Here is a 20,765-nt window from a genome sequence, read left to right as displayed (position 1 = left end):
TTCAGCAAAACCTGGAAAGACTTACATGAATTGATGCTGAGTGAAGTGAGCAGAACCAGAACTTTGTACAGGAACAACAACCTTATGAGATGATGACCTTTAATAGACTTAGCTCTTCTCAGCAAGCCAATGATCTAAGCAAATTCCAAAAGGCTCATTAAGGAATATGCTCTCCACCTACATAGAAAGATCTGTGCAGTCTGAATGCTGATTGAAGCATACTTGTTTCACTTTCTTTGTTTTTAGTGCTGTTTCCCTCCCCATGACAGAAAGTAATCTGACATCTGTTATGTAGGGACCAAATTTTAATTGGGGAGTGTTACCTGGCAGCTTGCTGCAATATTGGGGCAAGGAAGAAGATCGAGAGCCTCCCTCAAAAACAGAACAAGGTTTATTAACAAGAATGAACTTAAAATGACTAGCAAGCTCAGTAGAATTAAAGGAAAGGAAAGAAAATGGGGGAAGGGACAGGATACAAACTGAATAACACCACTGCCCAGGAATTAACTGAGGACACAGGGCTGTGTCCTGTCGCCTTCCAGCTTCAAGCTAGAATGGTGAGAGTCCTCCTGTCTTATTCCCAGCAAACTCCAGACTGACTACACACAGTTCCAAGCCAATTGGTTGATAGCTATGACTGACAGTCACATGACTGCCCTGACTGGGCTTCCAGTCATTATAATTTTGCCTGGCTCATGTAGGTGTTGGTGAGTGGTGGTGATGTGAGGTGAGGTGCCAGTGCCATGGTGACAGCTACAACCATTGGGTGGAGCACTGCACCATTTGCAGAGGCACTGCACCAGCGCCCCAGCCCAGTGCATGCACTGGGTTTTTTTTTAAATTCTAGCCAAAAGATGGGGTCATAAAAACCTCAAATAACAATGAATTCTTTACAGGTATATATGCACAGTCACATTAACATATTTCTTCATCAGTCATGTTGTGAAGGAAGAATCAGAACAATAGTGGAAAACATCAAAGAAGAAAAAACAAGAAAAAAGTAGAAACGGCATGGTTCAATCTGTATTCAGATTCCACAGTTCTTTTTTATCTATGTGGAGAACATTTTCCTTCATGGACCCTTTGGAATTGTCTTGGATCATGAACAATGTTGCTGTTACTATACACAATGTCCTCCTGGTTCTGCACACTTTCCTCAGCATTGGTTCATTTAAGTCATTCTAGGTTATTCTGAAATCTGCCTCCTCATCATTTCTTACAGCATGTTAATATAAAAATATGGATTGCCTGGATTTGATGGAGGTACCTTATTATCCAAGAGGAGTTTTATGAAACCCTGAATTAATAGGATTAATAGGAGCAAAATGTCCTTGAACTGAACTCCAAACCTGAACCCAGCTAGCTAGCAGATAGAAGACCCCACCTAGTGACTTCTTTGCCCTCAGGATAGTAAATCTGTATCTTCTAGAAACATCTGGGCATCCTCATCCTTGCCAAATCCCTTTTTTAGAATCCTATAGTCTTATCATGATGCTTCTGTATTCTTTCCATACTTGTTATAACTGAAACTGTTAAACTGGTTTTTGCTTCTGGGTTGATTTCTGTATCATCCTATTGAAACTGACAATGCCCTATAATCAGTGGACTAAAACAATATATACCCTCAGAAATGGGAGGTTCCACATGCTTCTCTCTTATGAGGGAAGTCTCCACATGATCTTGTTGTGTTATCTTTTTTCTTGGGACAATAAAATATTAAATTGATATTATGTTTTTTCTGTCTGTCTCTGATCTCTTTTGTAAGAGGGCAGGGATGATATCATGTTAGTAGGAGATATAAGATATAATTTCTTTGATCTGTTTATTAATTTGTAGGAAAAAATTATACATTATTTCTCTGATCTGATTGTAGGAGACAGGCAGATACAAAAGCTATATTATAATATTCAACAAGCACAATATTATTCTATCATACTCATATACCACAACTTGTTCAACCATCCCCTAATTAATAAGCATGCCCCCAATTTCCAATTCTTTGCCACCAAAAAGAGAGCTGATATAAATACTTTTGTACATGTCAGCCCTTTTCCCTTTTTATGATCTCTTTGGTATAGAGACCTAGTAGTGGTATTACTTGGTCAAAAGGTATGCACGGCCCCATAGCCCTTAAGGCATAGTTCCAAATTGCTCTCCAGAATGGCTGGATCAGTTCCCAACTCCACCAAGAATGCATTAGTGTTCCAATTTTTCCACAACTTCTCCAACATTTGTTTTTTTCTTTTTTGTCATATTTGCCAATCTGATAGGTGTTGTGAGGTATTACCTCAGAGTTGTTTCAATTTGTATTTCTTTAATGAATAGTGGTTTAGAACATTTTTTTCATATGGCAATAGATAGCTTTGATTTCTTCATCTGAATACTGCCTATTCATATCCTTTGACCATTTCTCAATTGGGGAATGACTTACATTCTAATAAATTTGACTTAGTTCCCTATATACTTTAGAAATGAGGCCTTTATAAGAAACCCTAGCTATAAAATCAAAATGATCCATTTTACCTTCCATAATATTCTCTCTCTCTTCTTGGGTCATAAATTCTTCTCTCCATAGACCTGAGAAGCATACTATTCTTCCCTCTCCCAATTTGCCTATGTTATCAACCTTTATGTCTAAATCATGTTCCTATTTTGACATTATTTGGTATGTTGTTTAAGATGTTGGTATATGCCTAATTTTGGCCATAACATCTTCCAGTTTTGCAGCAGTTTTTGTCAAATACTGAGTACTAATATACTTTAGAAATGAGGCCTTTATCAGAAACACTGACTCTAGAAATGTAAGGAATTAGAGTGGTGCTACCTCCTATTCCTAACCCTTCCCCCAGATTTTTGTCATTCCTTCCTTCCTTCCTTCCTTCCTTCCTTCCTTCCTTCCTTCCTTCCTTCCTTCCTTCCTTCCTTCCTTCCTTCCTTCCTTCCTTCCTCTTCTTCTTCTTCTCCTTCTTCTCCTTCTTCTCCTTCTTCTCCTCCTTCTTCTCCTCCTTCTTCTCCTCCTTCTTCTCCTCCTTCTTCTCCTCCTTCTCCTCCTCCTTCTCCTCCTTCTTCTCCTCCTTCTTCTCCTCCTCCTTCTCCTCCTCCTCCTCCTTCTTCTTCGCCTTCTTCTTCTTCTTCTTCTTCTTCTTCTTCTTCTCCTCCTCCTTCTTCTCCTTCTTCTCCTTCTTCTCCTTCTTCTCCTTCTTCTCCTTCTTCTCCTTCTTCTCCTCCTCCTTCTTCTTCTCCTTCTCCTTCTCCTTCTTCTTCTCCTTCTCCTTCTTCTCCTTCTCCTTCTTCTCCTTCTTCTCCTCCTCCTTCTTCTTCTCCTTCTTCTCCTTCTTCTTCTCCTTCTCCTTCTCCTTCTTCTCCTTCTCCTTCTTCTTCTTCTTCTTCTTCTTCTTCTTCTTCTTCTTCATCTTCTTCTTCTTTGAATCATAGTTACACTTTGATCATTATATGGAGCTTCTGGGGAGTAGCTCTTTTTACCAATGTAAGAAAGCAGTCTCTTTGCATGGAATGATCTTGGAGAGTTGCCTGGGAGGTGCTATATCACAGGAGCAGTAGGGTTCAGGAACAGGGTTTGAACCCACACAGCTAAAAGGGCATATAGAACAGGGCTTGAACCCCCACAGACAATAGACAGTCAGGGTTTGGGCTTGAACCTATAGAGCAATAGAAAGTCAGGCAGGGGTTCTGAACTGACCCAGAGACCAGTCTTTCTTTCTACATTGCCATACTTTATTTTTCTAATAGATTTTTCACAAGCAATCACAGAAACAGCAACAATCAACCCCATAAATTTATTAAAGAATCATGATGGCCAGCCATAATGCTGCCACACTGGAGATTCCAGGATATTTTTTCCTCAGCAGTCCCCCTCTTTTTTGATCCGGATATGAGTTCCTTTTTCCCTGCAGAAGAAATGAAAAGAAAGAGTACTGTGAGTGAGACTATTACAAAAGGCTAGACCATCAAGTGGAAAAGAAAACTCTGAGGGGGCAGGTAAGTGGTGCAGTGGATAAAGCTCAGGCTCTGGATTCAGGAGGATCTAGTTCAAATGTGACCTCAGATGCTTGATATGTACTAGCTGTGTGACTCTGGGTAAGTCACTTAACCCTCATTGTCCTGAAACAAGAAGAAAAAAGAAAAAGAAAGAAAGAAAACTCTGCCCAGGAAGTCATCATTAGAAGAAGGACAAGATAGACCATTCGAGCAGAAAAGGAACCTTAGATAAACGCAGAATGTAGAAGCTGTAAGGAACCCCAGAGCAAAGAGCATCAGAATGTCAACTATTTCGTGGATGGCCAGATACTTTTTTATCAGAAATTCTTTTGAACCCAAATCAGCTTCTTGGCAATTTCTGCTCTTTGGGTCTTGTTTCTGCCTTCTGGGTCTAGAAGAACAAAGTACAGTCTGCTGATCTCAACAATCCTGCCCATATTTAAAGTCACTTTCCTTTTCTGATCTCTTGGTTTCAACATAACCCTGAGCTTTCAAACAGCATCTTTATAGGATAATCTTTTGCCCCTGCACAAGGTCAGTACAGATAGGAGGCAGATGGGAGCCTGGAGTCTAGAAGACAAGTTCAAGCCCAATCTCAGACACTCACCACCCATGTGACCCTCTGCAAGTCACTTAATCTGTTTGCCTCACTTTCCTCATCTTCAAATGAATGATGATAGCCACTTTCTCCCAAGGTTGTTGTGAGGATCAAATGAGGCAATAATTTTAAAGTGCTTGGCACATTCATTGTAGGTGTTTAGCTATGATTATTTTCAAGTGCCTCAGAGTTCCTCCATTCCTCCTATCCTACCTTCCCCAGAACTCCTAGTTAGTTGCCACATGAATTAAACGCAGTGCTATGGTAGAACCCTCTTCCCCTCCAGGTCAATCACCATGATTATTATTTCTGTCCTAGTCATTATCTACTCTCTTTAAAAAAAAAGTTATTTATAAAACTTAACATCGAACATTAATACAACCAAATTTTCTTTGGGAGTACAAATGACTTACTTTTGATGCATAATGAATCATAGCTTTTTCATCACCCTGAATGTGGACCATCAGACTAGTCCAGGAAAGTCCAGCTAAGGGTTCTTAACTTGGGGTCTGTTGATGTTTTCCCTTTGTAATTTTGTTAAACTATTTCCATTCCTTTTGTTATCCTGTCTCCTGTTTTGTGCCTTTAAAAACATAATTCTGAGAAGGGTTTCATGAGGGAGCTAAAGGATTCGTGACTCCAAAAGAAATGAGAATCCTTGATTTAGGCCTCTATACAGAACTATCCTGGAGGGTTCTAGGCATTAGGAAAATACATGTTTAAGGTACAGGCACATTCTCATCTCTGTGTTCTAAGGTAATTTCCAGCCCTGACAGGTCTGTATCCTATGAATTATGATTTTACCTTGGAATCTGCTGGTTTCTAAAAATCAAAGCCACCTTTTCTTTTTTTTTTTGTGGCCCCTCGTGCTGATAAAGATGTAAGTTCATGTGAATAGTATAGCCAGGCCATGGAAAATTATGAGAGAGTTCCAAGTTCACCTTAGCAAGGTTTATAAATGGGTGGGAACCATCAGACTCATAGAATGTCTCAAGATACCAAGTCAGGCCAGGAAATGGGGGTTCATCAAAATCCCTCACACTGAATGACAGAAATCTGAGACCAAGTGGTGTAACCCCGTTCATAATAAGGAGGAGGCCTCTGATGGGGGACAAAACTAGGATAAAGTTGCAGGATAATTTGGAAATGTTTCCTGTTCAGGGAAGAAAATGTAAATCTTAATCTTCAATTCTCATCCTTAGCTCTCAGTTTCTGTAGGCTCACCAGGCACAGCCCTCCCCCTGGCCCTGGCATCAAGTTGTTACCTTCCTATGGAAGGCCCTCCCCTTCATTATAATTAAATTCCATTAAATTGGTCCCAAATTATTTTCATCCTTCAAGTCTCATGGTCTTCCCCTCTCCCTTGCTCCTCCACAAATCACTGACATCTCCCTGCTTTGAACCTCTTTTGTTGCTGTGATTGTTCTTCACTCTTTCAGTCATGTCTGACTCTTGGTCAGCCCATTTAGAGCTTTCTTAGCAAAGATACTGTCCTCTTTGAGAAAGAGGGCCAAACAACAGCAAGTGGAGTGGTTTGCCACTTCCTGCTCCCAGCTCATTTTACAACTGAGAGAACTGAGGCAAACAGACTTAAGTGATTTTCCCAGAGACACACAGCTAGCCAGTATCTGAGGGTAGATTTGGTAGCCTTTAGGAAAGAGCAGTGAGTAGCAAATTGTGGATCTGACTTGCATTATAGCTCTTTTGCTAATGATCTATGTGACCTTGTACAAGTAAATTATCTTCTCTGGTTTAATTCAGTCTCCTCTTCTTTACAATAGAGTAGCTGGCCTGCGTAGTCTATATGGTCTGTTTCAGATCAGGTGTTCTATACTTTGAGGAGTGTTTCAGATTTGATTTAATTCAAGTTAGCAAGCATTGATTAATCCCTGCTGTGTGCTGGGCACCAGGGCTAAAAACCAAAAAACAAAATAGAACAGTCCTTGCCCTCAAGGAAGACAATCTATTTGAGTAATCACCAAGTAACTTGTTGGGGCAATGGGGAAAATGACTCAACACCTGGGAGGATTGAGAAAAATCACCTACCACTTGCAGGAGGTGATAACTGAAAAAGAGCCTAGATGGAGCTGGGGAATCCAAAAGGCAGAAGTGGGGAGGGATGGTGTTCAGGCATAGGGTATGTCCTGTGCAAAGGCACAAGGGAGGAGATGGAATTCCATGTATAGGAAACAGCAAATAAGTCAGCTGGGCTGAGATTCAGAGTGCATGAAGGAGATTAACTAGCAATGAATCTATGAGTACACACCATGCTATTTAGCCCTCCTAATTCCTCTATTATATCAAGTGTATGTGTCTGGTGTCTCCAGCTAGAGTGTTGAGAACCCTTAAGGAAAAGGAATATAGCAAAGATTGGCCAGTGGATATGATGGTAGAGGGGAATCAGAGTTGAGGTGCATGGGCTTTGACTTGCAGGCCATGCCCTAGCCCCTGTACACTTAACCTGTGCAGAACACTGGCTAAAACTCCTTGAGCTGCTGCTGAAAGGAATATAGAGCATAAATCTCTGACTCTGTAGAGGAGTTCAGGGAAGGGAAGTTAAAGACCATCTTGCAGAAATCCTCCATCTGACAGAAGAGGAAGCACAGGTTTCCAGAAGGGAAGTGACCTGGCCTTGATCAGGGAGCAAGATCAGAGCTGAGTTAGGCCTAGATCCCAAGTTTCCAAGTTCCAAGACCAGGATTGCTCCCCTTCCCCCTCCATGTTGTTAAATGTACTCAAGGGAATTCTTTATGAGAGACTCCTCACTGTCCACTGTACTCTGTTCCTTGACAAAATGGTAGTGGTGACCCAATTTCCAAGTTCTCTCCTCTCCTCTCATTGTCCATTTGACTCAGCTGTCTGTGTGGATCTTGGTCCCATGTAGACAGATGCAAGTACTTAAAGGCATCTTCATGTATTAGAAAGAGCGCTGTATTAGGTGCTAGTAGAACTAGTGTTGATTCCCTTTTTGTAAGTTATGATCTGGGAGGACTTGGGTTAGCCAGCACTGCTTCCTCCTGGTCTCTCTCAGAGGAACATTTTGGACTAGATCAAGGTTCTGTGGTGTGCCTGTGTATGTGTGTGTGTGTGTGTGTGTGAGTGTGTGTGTGTGTGTGTGTGTGTGTGTGTGTGTGTGTGTAGGGGGACTGGGTGTAGGTGTTTTTTGCATGCACGTGTAAGACAAGGAGAGGGAGAGGTACAGGGAGAAGAGGAGGGAGCAAGAGACAGAGAAAGAAAGAGGTGAACCTGTTTGCCAGTGTGCTAAATCCTATAGACCCCTTTTCAATTTGTTGCCTCCTTTTATAATTGTAGGAAATGAGAAATTTCTGTTTGCAGTTATTGAAAATAAAGGCTATAATTTTTTGCCATTCCCATTCACAGATCTCATGAAGTTTTTCCCCTGAAGGGTCGGCAGGGATCCAAACTTGGGGACCACTATTTTGAACTTCTGAATTAGGTGAGCTCTAGGGTCCCCTCAAATTCCTAGTTCCAGGAAATGGGTAACTTAAGATGGACAATATTATTTGTAAATAATCTGGTGTTACTTACTTATTTTCAAGGCACAGCATACATTCATTGCCATAAGTCTTTCCATTAGTGCCACAGACAGGGTCATAGTTTTTGTGGCATCCTGGTAAATCTTGATAGCAGGTAGCCTAGAAGAATAATAAAAGAGATTGATTCTCCTGATATGTCATAGAAACCCACATGCTTAGAGCTTTGGAGCTGGGAGGGACCTGCCCAAGTCATTGAGCCATTCAGTGAATAAACACACTTTAAGCACCTATTACATGCTAGGCAGGATGCTCAGTACTGAGGATACAAAGACAGGTAAAAGACAGTCTCTGCCATCAAAGGGTGGGGAGACAAGTCTGCTTGTGGATAGCAAGACACCATCAACAGACCAATGGGGGAGATAACATACAACCACTTATAGAGTGTTAGGTGGCCCTTATAGAGCATTACAGGGATGGTGCTTAGAGTGCCAGGCCTGGAGTCAAGAAGACTTGAGTTCAAATCCAGCCACACACAATTACTAGCTTTGTAATCCTTTTTTAAGTCACTTCATTCCTTTTGCCTCAGTTTCCTCCTCTGAGAAGTGACCTGAAGAAGGAGAGGGCAACGTGGTCCAGTATCCTTGCAAGAATGCCCCAAAATGGGTCCCAAAGAGCTGGAAATGACTGAAAATGACTCAACAGCAACAAAAAATCAGATCCAACACCATATAGGACAGAATGGAAATATGCAACAGCGGGGAGGCATCAGAATGAAGGGGGATGGGGAGAGGCTTGCTGTAGAAGGTGGGAATGTAGCTGGGACCACTATTTAGCAGCGCTTTCCCTCTACAAGGTACCTGACAAAAATTGATCCAGGACTGGCTTGAACACCTCTGCTGTGCTTATGGATACCTTTAGGAAAGGGCATCTGTGCACACAAGGCTGCCATGGAGAATCTGGTGTGGAGCTTCTCTGACAATAGATGACCACATGGTCAGGTCACTCGAGCTTCTTGCCTATGGAATGTTTGCAGTTGAGCCCCACCTCCAAACTAGTCTGCCTGGTGTTCCCCAGGATCTCCATTCTCTCTCCAGAACCTCCTTATCTTTGCAAAGGCCGCTCCCAGGGCCTGATATGCCTTCCTTTCTCACCCTGTTTTGTCATCCCTACCTCCCTTCCAGGCTCAACTCAAGTAGGGTCTTCCATATGAGGCCTTCATTGACTCTAATTATTAGTGCCCCTCTTCTTCCTGAAGGTGCTCTCTATTCTCTTTGAAGGGATTCTGCAGTTACTTATTTGTGTAAGTTAGAATATAACTGCTTTGAGGGCAGGGACTCTTTATTTTCATTTTTGTGTTGCCTGGCACAGCACCTGACCATTTTTTTCTGAGGTGGGGCTGGGAGGGACTTATAATTTTACTGGTAAATGGAACTTTTGGTGGGGAAAGACCCTCTCTCCATTCATATTTGTAACTGTTCTGTGATTATACTCTTAGTTTACTGGGGTTACCACAAGGTTAAGTGACTTGCTGAGGGTCACAGACTGGATGTGATGTATATGGGGCCCAAAGCCAGGCCTCCCTAACTCCCAGGTCTGTTCTCTATGCATATGCAATGTTTCTTCCTAGTTGGAAAACAGACAGTATTTAATAAATGCTCATCGAAATGGATTGCATTGGATTGTTTGGGTACAAGAAGGCACTTGGCAAAATGATGGAATCTCAGAGTTGGAAGAAATCTGAGATGGAACATAGTCCCATAATTCCTAAAAGGGAATTTCTGCTAAAACATCTCAGAAGGCATTGTCCTGCCTCTGCTCCAATGCTACCCTTGATGGGGACCTCTCTCCCTCCAAGGCAGTCTATTTCCCTTTAGGATAGTTAGAATTGTCAATCCCCACCCCACCCCACCCCCTGAGATTGAGCCAAGATGTATCTCTTTGTAAGTGCCCTTCATTAATCTTACTTCTACTTCCTGGATCTGAGCAAAACCAGGTAAATCACTCCCTACATGACAACCCTTCAGCATTCATATTTCCATTAAATCTTCTCTTCCCCAGGCTAACATTCACAATTTCACATGCTCTCCAGAGGGTATAATCTTCTATCCCATCAACAGCCTTGCTCATCCTTTCCTTGTTTGCTTTGGTTGAACAATGAATTTCCTAATTCAGGTTGCTGTAAGGGAATATAATAATTACTACAGATGGGGTCTGATCAGAGGAGAGTGTAGTAAGGCTGTCACTTCTCTTATTCTGGACAAGATGCTTCCTGATGTAACTCTGAATGTCATCATTATAACCTCCCTGGGCTTTAGTTCTCCATTATCTATAAATGAAAGGATAGGACTAAGTGAGCCCTAATGTCATTTCCAAGTAGAATTCAATAACTCTCCCTTTGGGGGCCTCAGTTTCCTTATCTGTAAAACGGGAGAAATAACCCTTGCTTTCACTCCCTTGAAAGACTTTTATGAATTCGAAATGAGACAATATGTGCCAATCAAATTGTAAATTGTAAAGCACTGCAGAGATGGAAACTTTGAGTGGCAGGTACCCCATAATCAATCTGAAACTAGGTCAGTGAAGAGAAGATTATCACTCCCCACTTACAACTGATTTAGAGACACACACCCAGGGAATATTCTGAGTAGCGTAAACTTGGGGTGCCCATCGCTTTCTGAGTATCTTTCCTTTCTGTTTCTGTTTCTTTAGTTTTTTAAAAAAATCAATAACATGTAGTGGTAGCCTAGTAGGGCTGGACCCAGTTAGGGAAAGTCTGACCATGAGAAATAATAGAGTTGATTACCTTGCTGGAGTCAGAGGGTACTCTTTCCTTGGGAAAGCAAAGCAGTTAAATAACCCGATAGTGGTTAGTCAAACAGTTAACAAAGCAGACATGACATGGGTACCCAGACAGTTGGATGCCTTGAAATTTATAGCAAGAGTCTAATTGGAACCCACATGTTATTGTTACATAGTGACAATAACCCTCGTGGCCTCCAAGTGTTTCAAGCACCTCCACTCCCCAATAGCTGTAACTTTTAAGTTTCACGTCTCCCCAGATTCCCCTATAAAAGAACTGTCTTTACTCTGGCTGATGGAGGATCATGCCATAATGTGCTCCTCCTAGGAGCTGAAGTTCAGACTTCTCCTGACCATATCACCTTGTGCCAAATAATAAAAACTTTTAATTAATCTTTGATTGGATCATGTGTTCAAGTAATTCTCTGATACATGGATATTTTCAGATCCAGTTTTGCTGTGTCAAAGCAGATGTTCAAAATCACAGAAGACTCTAAAGTAATCATTGACAAGAGAAGGAAAGCAATCCCTGAAGTTTGTTTCATTAACCAGATTGTCATTGCGTCTTACAACAGGAGAGCCAGGAGAGATCTTAGGACAAAAATGTAGGAGACTCAGCTGCAAGGGACTTCAAAAGAAAGAACAAAGAATGCTAGAACTGGAAGCCTGCTTAGAACCTAGAACACCAAATGCCAAAGCTGGAATAGACCTCAGAACATAGAACTCAAAAAGACAGAGAGCATCTTGTAGCATCTCTTCATTTAACTGTGAAGGAAGCTGAGGCCTAGAAAGAGGAAGTGACTTTCCCAAGGTTCAGTAACTTTTGATCTCAGCTCAAAGAATGGCACCATTTTGATGCTGAATGACATTAACTCTTTAATGGTGCCTGAATGCCCTTAGGGGCTGAATGCTGAATGGCCTGTGTGCATCTATGTCCCTTCACCCTGGCATGGGAGGTGTGTTAGAGTGGTAAAGCAGAAGCTGTTCTTACATCTCGAACTTTGTCTTCAGCTCGTGCAGCATCTAGGAAACAAAGTTTGAAAAGGTTAGGTTTGCCTCGTGTGTAGGGAGGGAGAATAAGGGAGCCAAAGTGGCTCCAGATTACAGCCACAGCCTCTCCACCCACCCTTCTCTATCTCTGCAGCCTGCCTGATGCCACCATACTGGTCTTCCCACAAGCCCTTGGCCCCTGAAATGTGGCAGAATTGGACAAAAGTCCAGTCAACTGAACAAAGACTGAGGTGATTTCACCTCCACCCCCTTTCTTTCAATTTCAAATCCTTGGCTGTGGGAATTAGGACCCCTGCGGCTTGGTCCTAACTGTGCTACTCAATCACTGTGTGACCTTGGAAAAGTCTCCTTCCACCTCTCCATTTCTCTTTCCTTTCAGTTGGACTAGATTGTCTAAGGGTTTCCTTCCAGTCCTCATATTGATGTTTGGCGTTTGAAAGTCCCCTTCAGCCCTAACAGTCACTGTTCTACACCCCATGATTTCTGGCCCATATTCTACATCCTCTATTCTATATGCTTCCCCTTTAAAATATATAAAATAAAATAAATTCTATAAAGCTGGAGCAGCTAGAATGGGATACAAAGATCAAGAAGACAAGAGACTTCCCCAGGGAAAACAATAAAATACAAATAAAATAATGGAATGGAAAAATTTGGTAAGTACTGTGGGAAAGGCTAAGACTTTTTGCAGTAATTTGGTATTAATTATTTTTTAAATGTTTGGTAGAATTCACTTGTAAACCAATCTGGTAATGGAGATTTTTTCTTAGGAAGTATACTGATGGCTTGTTCAATTTCTTTATCTTAAATAGAGTTATTCCAGTCTTTTATTTCCTCTTCTGTTAATCTGAGCAATTTATATTTTTTCTATATTTTCATCCATTTTGTTTAGATTGTCAAATTTATTGGCAAACAGATGGGCAAAAAAGCTCATTATTTAAAAAAAAGTTCATCATTATTGCTTTAATTTCCACTTCATTGGTGGTGAAATCACCCTTTTTATTTTTGATACTGGTAATTTGGTTTTCTTCTGTCTTTTTTAAAGAATCAAATTAAACAAAGGTTTATCTACTTTATTGATTTTTTTCATAAAATCAGCTCTTAATTTTATTTATTAATTCTATAGTTTTCTTACTTTCAATTTTATCAATCTTTTCCTTGATTTTCAGAACTTCTAATGTAGTATTTAATTGGGAAAAAAAAATTTGTCCTCTAGCCTTTTTAGTTGCAGGCCTAATTTATTGATCTCCTCTTTCCAGTCCTCTTCTCTAAGGCTGAATTATTTTTTGTGGCTGTGTTTACTATAACCCTCTTCTGTTGACTCATTGAGTCACAAAATAATAATTGAATTTGGTAAAGGCTGTGTTAGGAGAGCACAAACTTTGGCAGTTTCCTTCTAGCTAGTAATGCTGCCATGTTGGAAGGGGTTTTTCTGGTCTGGGCCATCAGCCTGGCTACTTGTGGAAATGTTTCTTACTGGAAGTGTGGTTCCTAGGGGATGCATCTTTTGGCCATAGTAAATCATGAAGAAGGAGCATCCCCATGAAAGCAGTCCAAGAACTCAGCTGAGTTCTGCTGACAGCTGTTTCCCTTTCTAGGAGCATCACCTTTCCATCTCGCTCATTGTGTTTCTTGGGGGTGTGACAGGGAGTCCCAGAAATGGTAGCTCAGCTGGCAGAAAAGTCACCCTAATTCCTGGAAAGACTAGGGGTAATCCAAAGGCCTTGTCATTCCCTAGCTACCAGAAGCAGGATTGCAATAATTTGCAGGCAAAGTATGTGGTGGAAGAAGACCCAGGCTTCTTTAGTCATGGCTCTGCCCTTAGGTGTATAACTTGGCCTCACTTGATGCTCTGTTCTGGACTTGAGCTTGCCTATTTGCACAATGGACATAGCAACCTTTGTTTGATCCACTTGAATGGACTGTGATGGCACACTAATTCGATAGGAGGTCCAAAAGGGCTTGAAAAGGGATCAAGTGCTAAATGAATAGAAACCATGCTCATTATTTAGAAAGCATCTCTCTTCTTGGCTTTTCTCAAGTGTGTATGACTTGGAAGGTGGTTTTGGGTATTGGCAAGCAGACTGGAACTAGGATGAGTGGCCTGGGGTTGATATTTGTCTCTGACACTGACTAGTTTTGTGGTCTTGGGCAGGTCTCTCTCACTTCTCTAAGTCTCAGTTTCCCCTATTGTACAGTAGGGAAAAGAACTATCTCACAGGCTTGTTCAGTCACTCCATCAATCCATCAGTCGTTATCAAGTGGTTGCTATATGTTAGGAACTATTTAGGCAGTGCAGCTACACACAAAAGCTGTCTCTGCCCTCAATGCCTTATGCTTAAATGGGGGACACAGTTTATACATGTAAAAGTGTGTGAAGGAGCCACAAAGCAGAGACAATGTAGCCTTTCATGGGAAGGCACCAGTTACTGGGGAGATCACAAAGGACTTCAGCAGAAGGTGACTGAGGCTTGAAGGAAAATACGGGTTCCAAGTGGCAGAGGTGAGGGAGAGCATTCCAGGCATAGTGAACAGCAGGAACAAGGAACAGAAACTGGAGAGGCACTGTCTGGTGTGAGAATAAACAAAGAGTCCAGCATGGCAGGATTGTGGAGCATGTGGAGGGCAGTGATGTGGAGACTGGAGAATCAAGACGGAGTCACTTGTGAAGAGCTTAAATGGCAGGTAGAGCAGTTTTATCTTGGATCCTAGAGGTAAGAGGAAAGCACTGGAGGTTTGCAAACTACTGAGTAGGGAGTGCCATGGTTAGACCTGGCTTTAGGGAAATCATTTCTGCTTCTGGGTGGGGGACACATTGGAGAGGTTGAGAGACTGGAAACCACCAGAGGACAAATATTGCAATAGTCATGGTTGAAAAGGGAAAAGCATCTAAATGAGAGTGGTGATGGTGTAAGTGCAGAAGCAGAGATGTCAGGAAGAAGAAATGTCAAAATTTGGTATGAGACACATGAGGTTAGTGGAGACTGAGAAAATGAATGTGACACCAAGTGTGGGCAAGGGAGGAACAGGAGGAAAGAGCAGGGAATAGGTTCAGCATGTGAAAGCCCCTCAGTCCTCTTGGGTGAGGATAGATATAAGCCACCCTGTTGCAAGCCCTGAGGAGGGTCCTTCTCTACTTCCTATTTCAGCATGCTAGGAAGGACAGAGTGTATTCTACCAGATAGTTAGAGAAGTTCTGGCTGGCTGGGAGCAGGTCAGAGTGCATCCCTGAAAGAAATGGACCAAGTCCAGACCAAGCTGCCCCTCAAGTCCACAGACAGCTGGTGAGTCTGCAAGGGGTCAGCAGCACTCTTGCCTCACACTGAGGCAGAGGTGGGAGCAGGGCCAGCTGCTACTGGGTGGGGGAGGGAAGAATCAGCACCAAAGTCCAGAGGAAATGGCATTGAAGATGCAAAGAGGAACTAGGCACAAGGTCTTTCCTCTGGGAGGGGTCTTTCTTGAATGAGGAAAGGGTGAGAATCAAATCTAACTCCAAAGATTTTTTTAGACATGCACCCCACTTCTTCCTTCTCCTCTGGGGGAGAACCCAGCAGTGTCCAGCTGCTGTGCTACAAGCAATGGGGTTTTGATCTGGGGCACAGGAGTTCTGGCTACAAGACCATGTTCAAAGGTGGGGGTCTCTGACCTGCTAATTGTGTGGCCAGTGTGCTGTCTGGTGTCTGTTTTCTCCTCTGTGAATCAGACTAAACACTACTGCTGTTCCCTCCCACAGAGCAGGTTGTGGAGAAAGCTTCTAGCCTCTGCAGCTCTCTTTATGCAGCGTTTCACCAAGCATTGTGTCCCTGTACATGACCCTTGACAAACTCCCAGTAGGTGCAGCTAAAGTCTAACTGGCTCTGGATGAAGGGCTATCTGAGGCTACTGGCACAGTGTGAGGTCAGATGTGCCCAAGGAGAAACTTACCCAGAAGCAGCACAGAGCCAGGGAGAGCAGCAGACCATGCCAAGAGGCCTCATGATCAGCCTTCTTTACCTCTAGCTGAAGCTGAAGTTGAAAGATTCAAGAGAGGGGAGTGTCCTGAGCCTGGGAGGCTGCCTTATGTAGGCCATGGGTTCCACCTGCTGAATTACATCATGCTGTCACAACACCAGCCCAACTGGCCTAGAGATGGACCTTATCCTGGGCCAATAAAATTCCACCTGCCCTGCCCCTGCCCAACCCCCACCTTCTGTTCTGGTGTGTGTTCCTAGGGCTGTGGTAGATATATCTCCTCCTCCCTCACCCCATTGTCTCCTGAGTAAATATGTTAATGTCTTCACACTCAGGCTCAGCCTTTTCCTTCTTCAGTCCAGTGCATCCCTTCTCCTAGTGTCTCTCTTTTGTTTGTGTTCCTGTTCTCTCCCCTTGGGTTGTGTACTTCTATTTAATAATGCTCCTATTTGTGATTGTCCTGTGTTCTTATAATCTCACTTGAGAAGAAATTTGGAACTCTGCTCACAGGGCTATAAAACTGTGCATTCCCTTGATCCAGCACCACCACTTCTGGGCCTGTATACCAAAGAGATCATAAAGAAGGGGTAAGACCTATATATCCAAAAAATATCATAGAAGCTCTTTTTGTGATGGCAAAGAATTGGACATTGATGGAATTCCCGTTAATCAGAGAATGACTGAACAAGCTGTGGTACAGGAAAATAATGGAAATAAAATTGTGTATAAGATATGATGAGCAGGTGGATTTCAGCAAAGACCTGGAAAGACTTACATGAATTTATGCGAGTGTAGTGAGCAGAACCAGAACTTTGTACAGGAACAACAACCTTATGAGATGATGACCTTTAATAGACTTAGCTCTTCTCAGCAAGCCAAATGATCTAAGCAAATTCCAAAAGCTCATTAAGGAATATGCTCCTCCACCTACATAGAAAGATCTGTGCAGTCTGAATGCTGATTGAAGGCATACTTGTGTTCACTTTCTTTGTTTTTAGTGCTGTTTCCCTCCCCATGACAGAAAAGTAATCTGACATCTGTTTATTAGGGACCAAATTTTAATTGGGGAGTGTTACCTGGCAGCTTGCTGCAATATTGGGGCAAGGAAGAAGATCGAGAGCCTCCCTCAAAACAGAACAAGGTTTATTAACAAGAAGAACTTAAAATGACTAGCAAGCTCAGTAGAATTAAAGGAAAGGAAAGAAAATGGGGGAAGGGACAGGATACAAACTGAATAACACCACGCCCAGGAATTAACTGAGGACACAGGCTGTGTCCCTGTCGCCTTCCAGCTTCAAGCTAGAATGGTGAGAGTCCTCACTGTCTTATTCCCAGCAAACTCCAGACTGACTACACACAGTTCCAAGCCAATTGGTTGATAGCTATGACTGACAGTCACATGACTGCCCTGACTGGGCTTCCAGTCATTATAATTTTGCCTGGCCATGTAGGTGTTGGTGAGTGGTGGTGAGATGTGAGGGGAGGTGCCAGTGCCATGGTGACGCTACAACCATTGGTGAGCACTGGCACTTGCAGAGGCACTGCACCAGCGCCCCAGCCCAGGTGCCTGCACTGGGTTTTTTTTTAAATTCTAGCCAAAAGATGGGTCATAAAAACCTCAATAACAATGAATTCTTTACAGGTATATATGCACAGTCACATTAACATATTTCTTCATCAGTCATGTTGGAAGGAAGAATCAGAACAATAGTGGAAAACATCAAAGAAGAAAAAACAAGAAAAAAGTAGAAACGGCATGGTTCAATCTGTATTCAGATTCCACAGTGTCTATTTTTATCTATATGGAGAACATTTTCCTTCATGGACCCTTTGGAATTGTCTTGGATCAGAACAATGTTGCTGTTACTATACACATGTCCTCCTGTTCTGCACACTTCCTCAGCATTGGTATCATTTAAGTCATTCTAGGTTATTCTGAAATCTGCCTCTCATCATTTCTTACAGCATGTTAATATAAAATATGGATTGCCTGGATTTGATGGAGGGTACCTTATTATCCAAGAGGAGTTTTATGAAACCCTGAATTAATAGGATTAATAGGAGCAAAATGTCCTTGAACTGAACTCCAAAATCTGAACCCAGCTAGCTAGCAGATAGAAGACCCCCACCTAGTGACTTCTTTGCCCTCAGATAGTAAGTCTGTATCTTCTAGAAACATCTGGGCATCCTCATCCTTGCCAAATCCCTTTTTAGAATCCTATAGTCTTATCATGATGCTTCTGGATTCTTTCCATACTTGGTTATAACTGAAACTGTTAAACTGGTTTTTGCTTCTGGGTTGATTCTGTATCATCCTATTGAAAACTGACAATGCCCTATAATCAGTGGACTAAAACAATATATACCCTCAGAAATGGGAGGTTCCACATGCTTCTCTCTTATGAGGGAAGTCTCCACATGATCTTGTTGTGTTATCTTTTTCTTGGGACAATAAAATATTAAATTGATATTATGTTTTTTTCTGTCTGTCTCTGATCTCTTTTGTAAGAGGGCAGGGATGATATCATGTTAGGAGGAAGATATAAGATATAATTTCTTTGATCTGTTTATTAATTTTGTAGGAAAAATTATACATTATTTCTCTGATCTGATTGTTAGGAGACAGGCAGATACAAAAAGCTATATTATATGTCAACAAGCACAATATTATTCTATCATACTCATATACCACAACTTGTTCAGCCATCCCCTAATTAATAAGCATGCCCCCAAGTCCAATTCTTTGCCACCAAAAAAGAGAGCTGATATAAATACTTTGTACATGTCAGCCCCTTTTCCCTTTTATGATCTCTTTGGTATAGGAGACCTAGTAGTGTATTACTTGGTCAAATAGGTATGCACGGCCCATAGCCTTAAGGCATAGTTCCAAATTGCTCTCCAGAATGGCTGGATCAGTTCCCAACTCCACCAAAATCATTAGTGTTCCAATTTTCCACAACTTCTCCAACATTTGTTTTTTTTCTTTTTTGTCATATTTGCCAATCTGATAGTGTTGTGAGTATTACCTCAGAGTTGTTTCAATTTGTATTTCTTTAATGAATAGTGGTTTAGAACATTTTTTTCATATGGCAATAGATAGCTTTGATTTCTTCATCTGAATACTGCCTATTCATATCCTTTGACCCAGTTTCTCTCTAATTGGGGAATGACTTACATTCTAATAAATTTGACTTAGTTCCCTATATACTTTAGAAATGAGGCCTTTATAAGAAACCCTAGCTATAAAATCAAAATGATCCATTTTAGCCTTCATAATATTCTCTCTCTCTTCTTGGGTCATAAATTCTCTCTCCATAGACCTGAGAAGCATACTATTCTTCCTCTCCCAATTTGCCTATGTTATCAACCTTTATGTCTAAATCATGTTCCTATTTTGACATTATTTGGTATGTTGTTTAAGAGTTGGTATATGCCTAATTTGGCCATATACATCTTCCAGTTTTGCAGCAGTTTTTGTCAAATACTGAGTACTAATACTTTAGAAATGAGGCCTTTATCAGAAAAACCTGACTCTAGAAAGTAAGGAATTAGAGTGGTGCTACCTCCTATTCCTAACCTTCCCCCAGATTTTGTCATTCCTTCCTTCCTTCCTTCCTTCTTCCTTCCTTCCTTCCTTCCTTCCTTCCTTCCTTCCTTCCTTCCTTCCTTCCTCTCCTTCCTTCCTCTCTTCTTCTTCTTCTCCTTCTTCTCCTTCTTCTCCTTCTCTCCTCCTTCTTCTCCGCCTTCTTCTCCTCCTTCTTCTCCTCCTTCTTCCCTCCTTCTCCTCCTCCTTCTCCTCTTCTTCTCCTCCTTCTTCTCCTCCTCCTTCTCCTCCTCCTCCTCCTCTTCTTCGCCTTCTTCTTCTTCTTCTTCTTCTTCTTCTTCTTCTTCTCCTCCTCCTTCTTCTCCTTCTTCTCCTTCTTCTCCTTCTTCTCCTTCTTCTCCTTCTTCTCCTTCTTCTCCTCCTCCTTCTTCTTCTCCTTCTCCTGCTCCTTCTTCTTCTCCTTCTCCTTCTTCTCCTTCTCCTTCTTCTCCTTCTTCTCCTCCTCCTTCTTCTTCTCCTTCTTCTCCTTCTCTCTCCTTCTCCTTCTCCTTCTTCTCCTTCTCCTTCTTCTTCTTCTTCTTCTTCTTCTTCTTCTTCTTCTTCATCTTCTTCTTCTTTGAATCATAGTTAACACTTTGTCATTATATGGAGCTTCTGGGGGAGTAGCTCTTTTTACCAATGTAAGAAAGCAGTCTCTTTGCATGGAATGATCTTGGAGCGTTGCCTGGGAGGTGCTATATCACAGAGCAGTAGGGTTCAGGAACAGGGTTTGAACCCACACAGCTAAAAGGGCATATAGAACAGGGCTTGAACCCCCACAGACAATAGACAGGTCAGGGTTTGGGCTTGAACCTATAGAGCAATAGAAAGTCAGGCAGGGGTTTCTGAACTGACCCCAGAGACCAGTCTTTCTTTCTACATTGCATACTTTATTTTTCTAATAGATTTTTCACAAGCAATCACAGAAACAGCAACAATCAACCCCATAAATTTATTAAAGAATCATGATGCCAGCCATAATGCGCCACACTGGAGATTCCAGGATATTTTTTCCTCAGCAGTCCCCCCCTCTTTTTTGATCCGGATATGAGTTCCTTTTCCCTGCAGAAGAAATGAAAAGAAAGAGTACTGTGAGTGAGACTATTACAAAAGGCTAGACCATCAAGTGGAAAAGAAAACTCTGAGGGGGCAGGTAAGTGGTGCAGTGGATAAAGCTCAGGCTCTGGATTCAGGAGGATCTAGTTCAAATGTGACCTCAGATGCTTGATATGTACTAGCTGTGTGACTCTGGGTAAGTCACTTAACCCTCATTGTCCTGAAACAAGAAGAAAAAAGAAAAAGAAAGAAAGAAAACTCTGCCCAGGAA

At 41.9% G+C, this 20,765-nt stretch overlaps 1 protein-coding gene across 2 annotated transcripts in view; it reads right to left on the bottom strand.

The window, feature by feature from the left end:
- Positions 1 to 3,768: 3,768 nt before the first annotated feature.
- LOC122744175 (serine protease inhibitor Kazal-type 1-like) overlaps positions 3,769 to 20,765 on the bottom strand; it is a 28,738-nt gene continuing 11,741 nt past the window's right edge. The window contains exons 1-3 of one of the 2 annotated variants that reach the window (XR_006355054.1): positions 11,885 to 11,926; positions 8,147 to 8,253; positions 3,769 to 3,908 (exon numbers count right to left, since the gene is read on the bottom strand). Coding sequence is in view for 1 of the 2 variants with exons in the window: in XM_043989588.1 (XP_043845523.1) it covers positions 3,863 to 3,908; positions 8,147 to 8,253 (153 nt within the window). In the remaining variant the exon portion in view is untranslated. Of the gene's footprint in view, positions 3,909 to 8,146; positions 8,254 to 11,884; positions 11,927 to 20,765 lie in introns of those variants that run through there. The other variant, XM_043989588.1, reaches the window with a different exon arrangement.

This window comes from Dromiciops gliroides, chromosome 2 (assembly GCF_019393635.1).
Source record: "Dromiciops gliroides isolate mDroGli1 chromosome 2, mDroGli1.pri, whole genome shotgun sequence".
In the NCBI taxonomy this organism is placed as follows: domain Eukaryota; kingdom Metazoa; phylum Chordata; class Mammalia; order Microbiotheria; family Microbiotheriidae; genus Dromiciops; species Dromiciops gliroides.
This window is presented reverse-complemented; position numbering and strand designations above follow the sequence as displayed.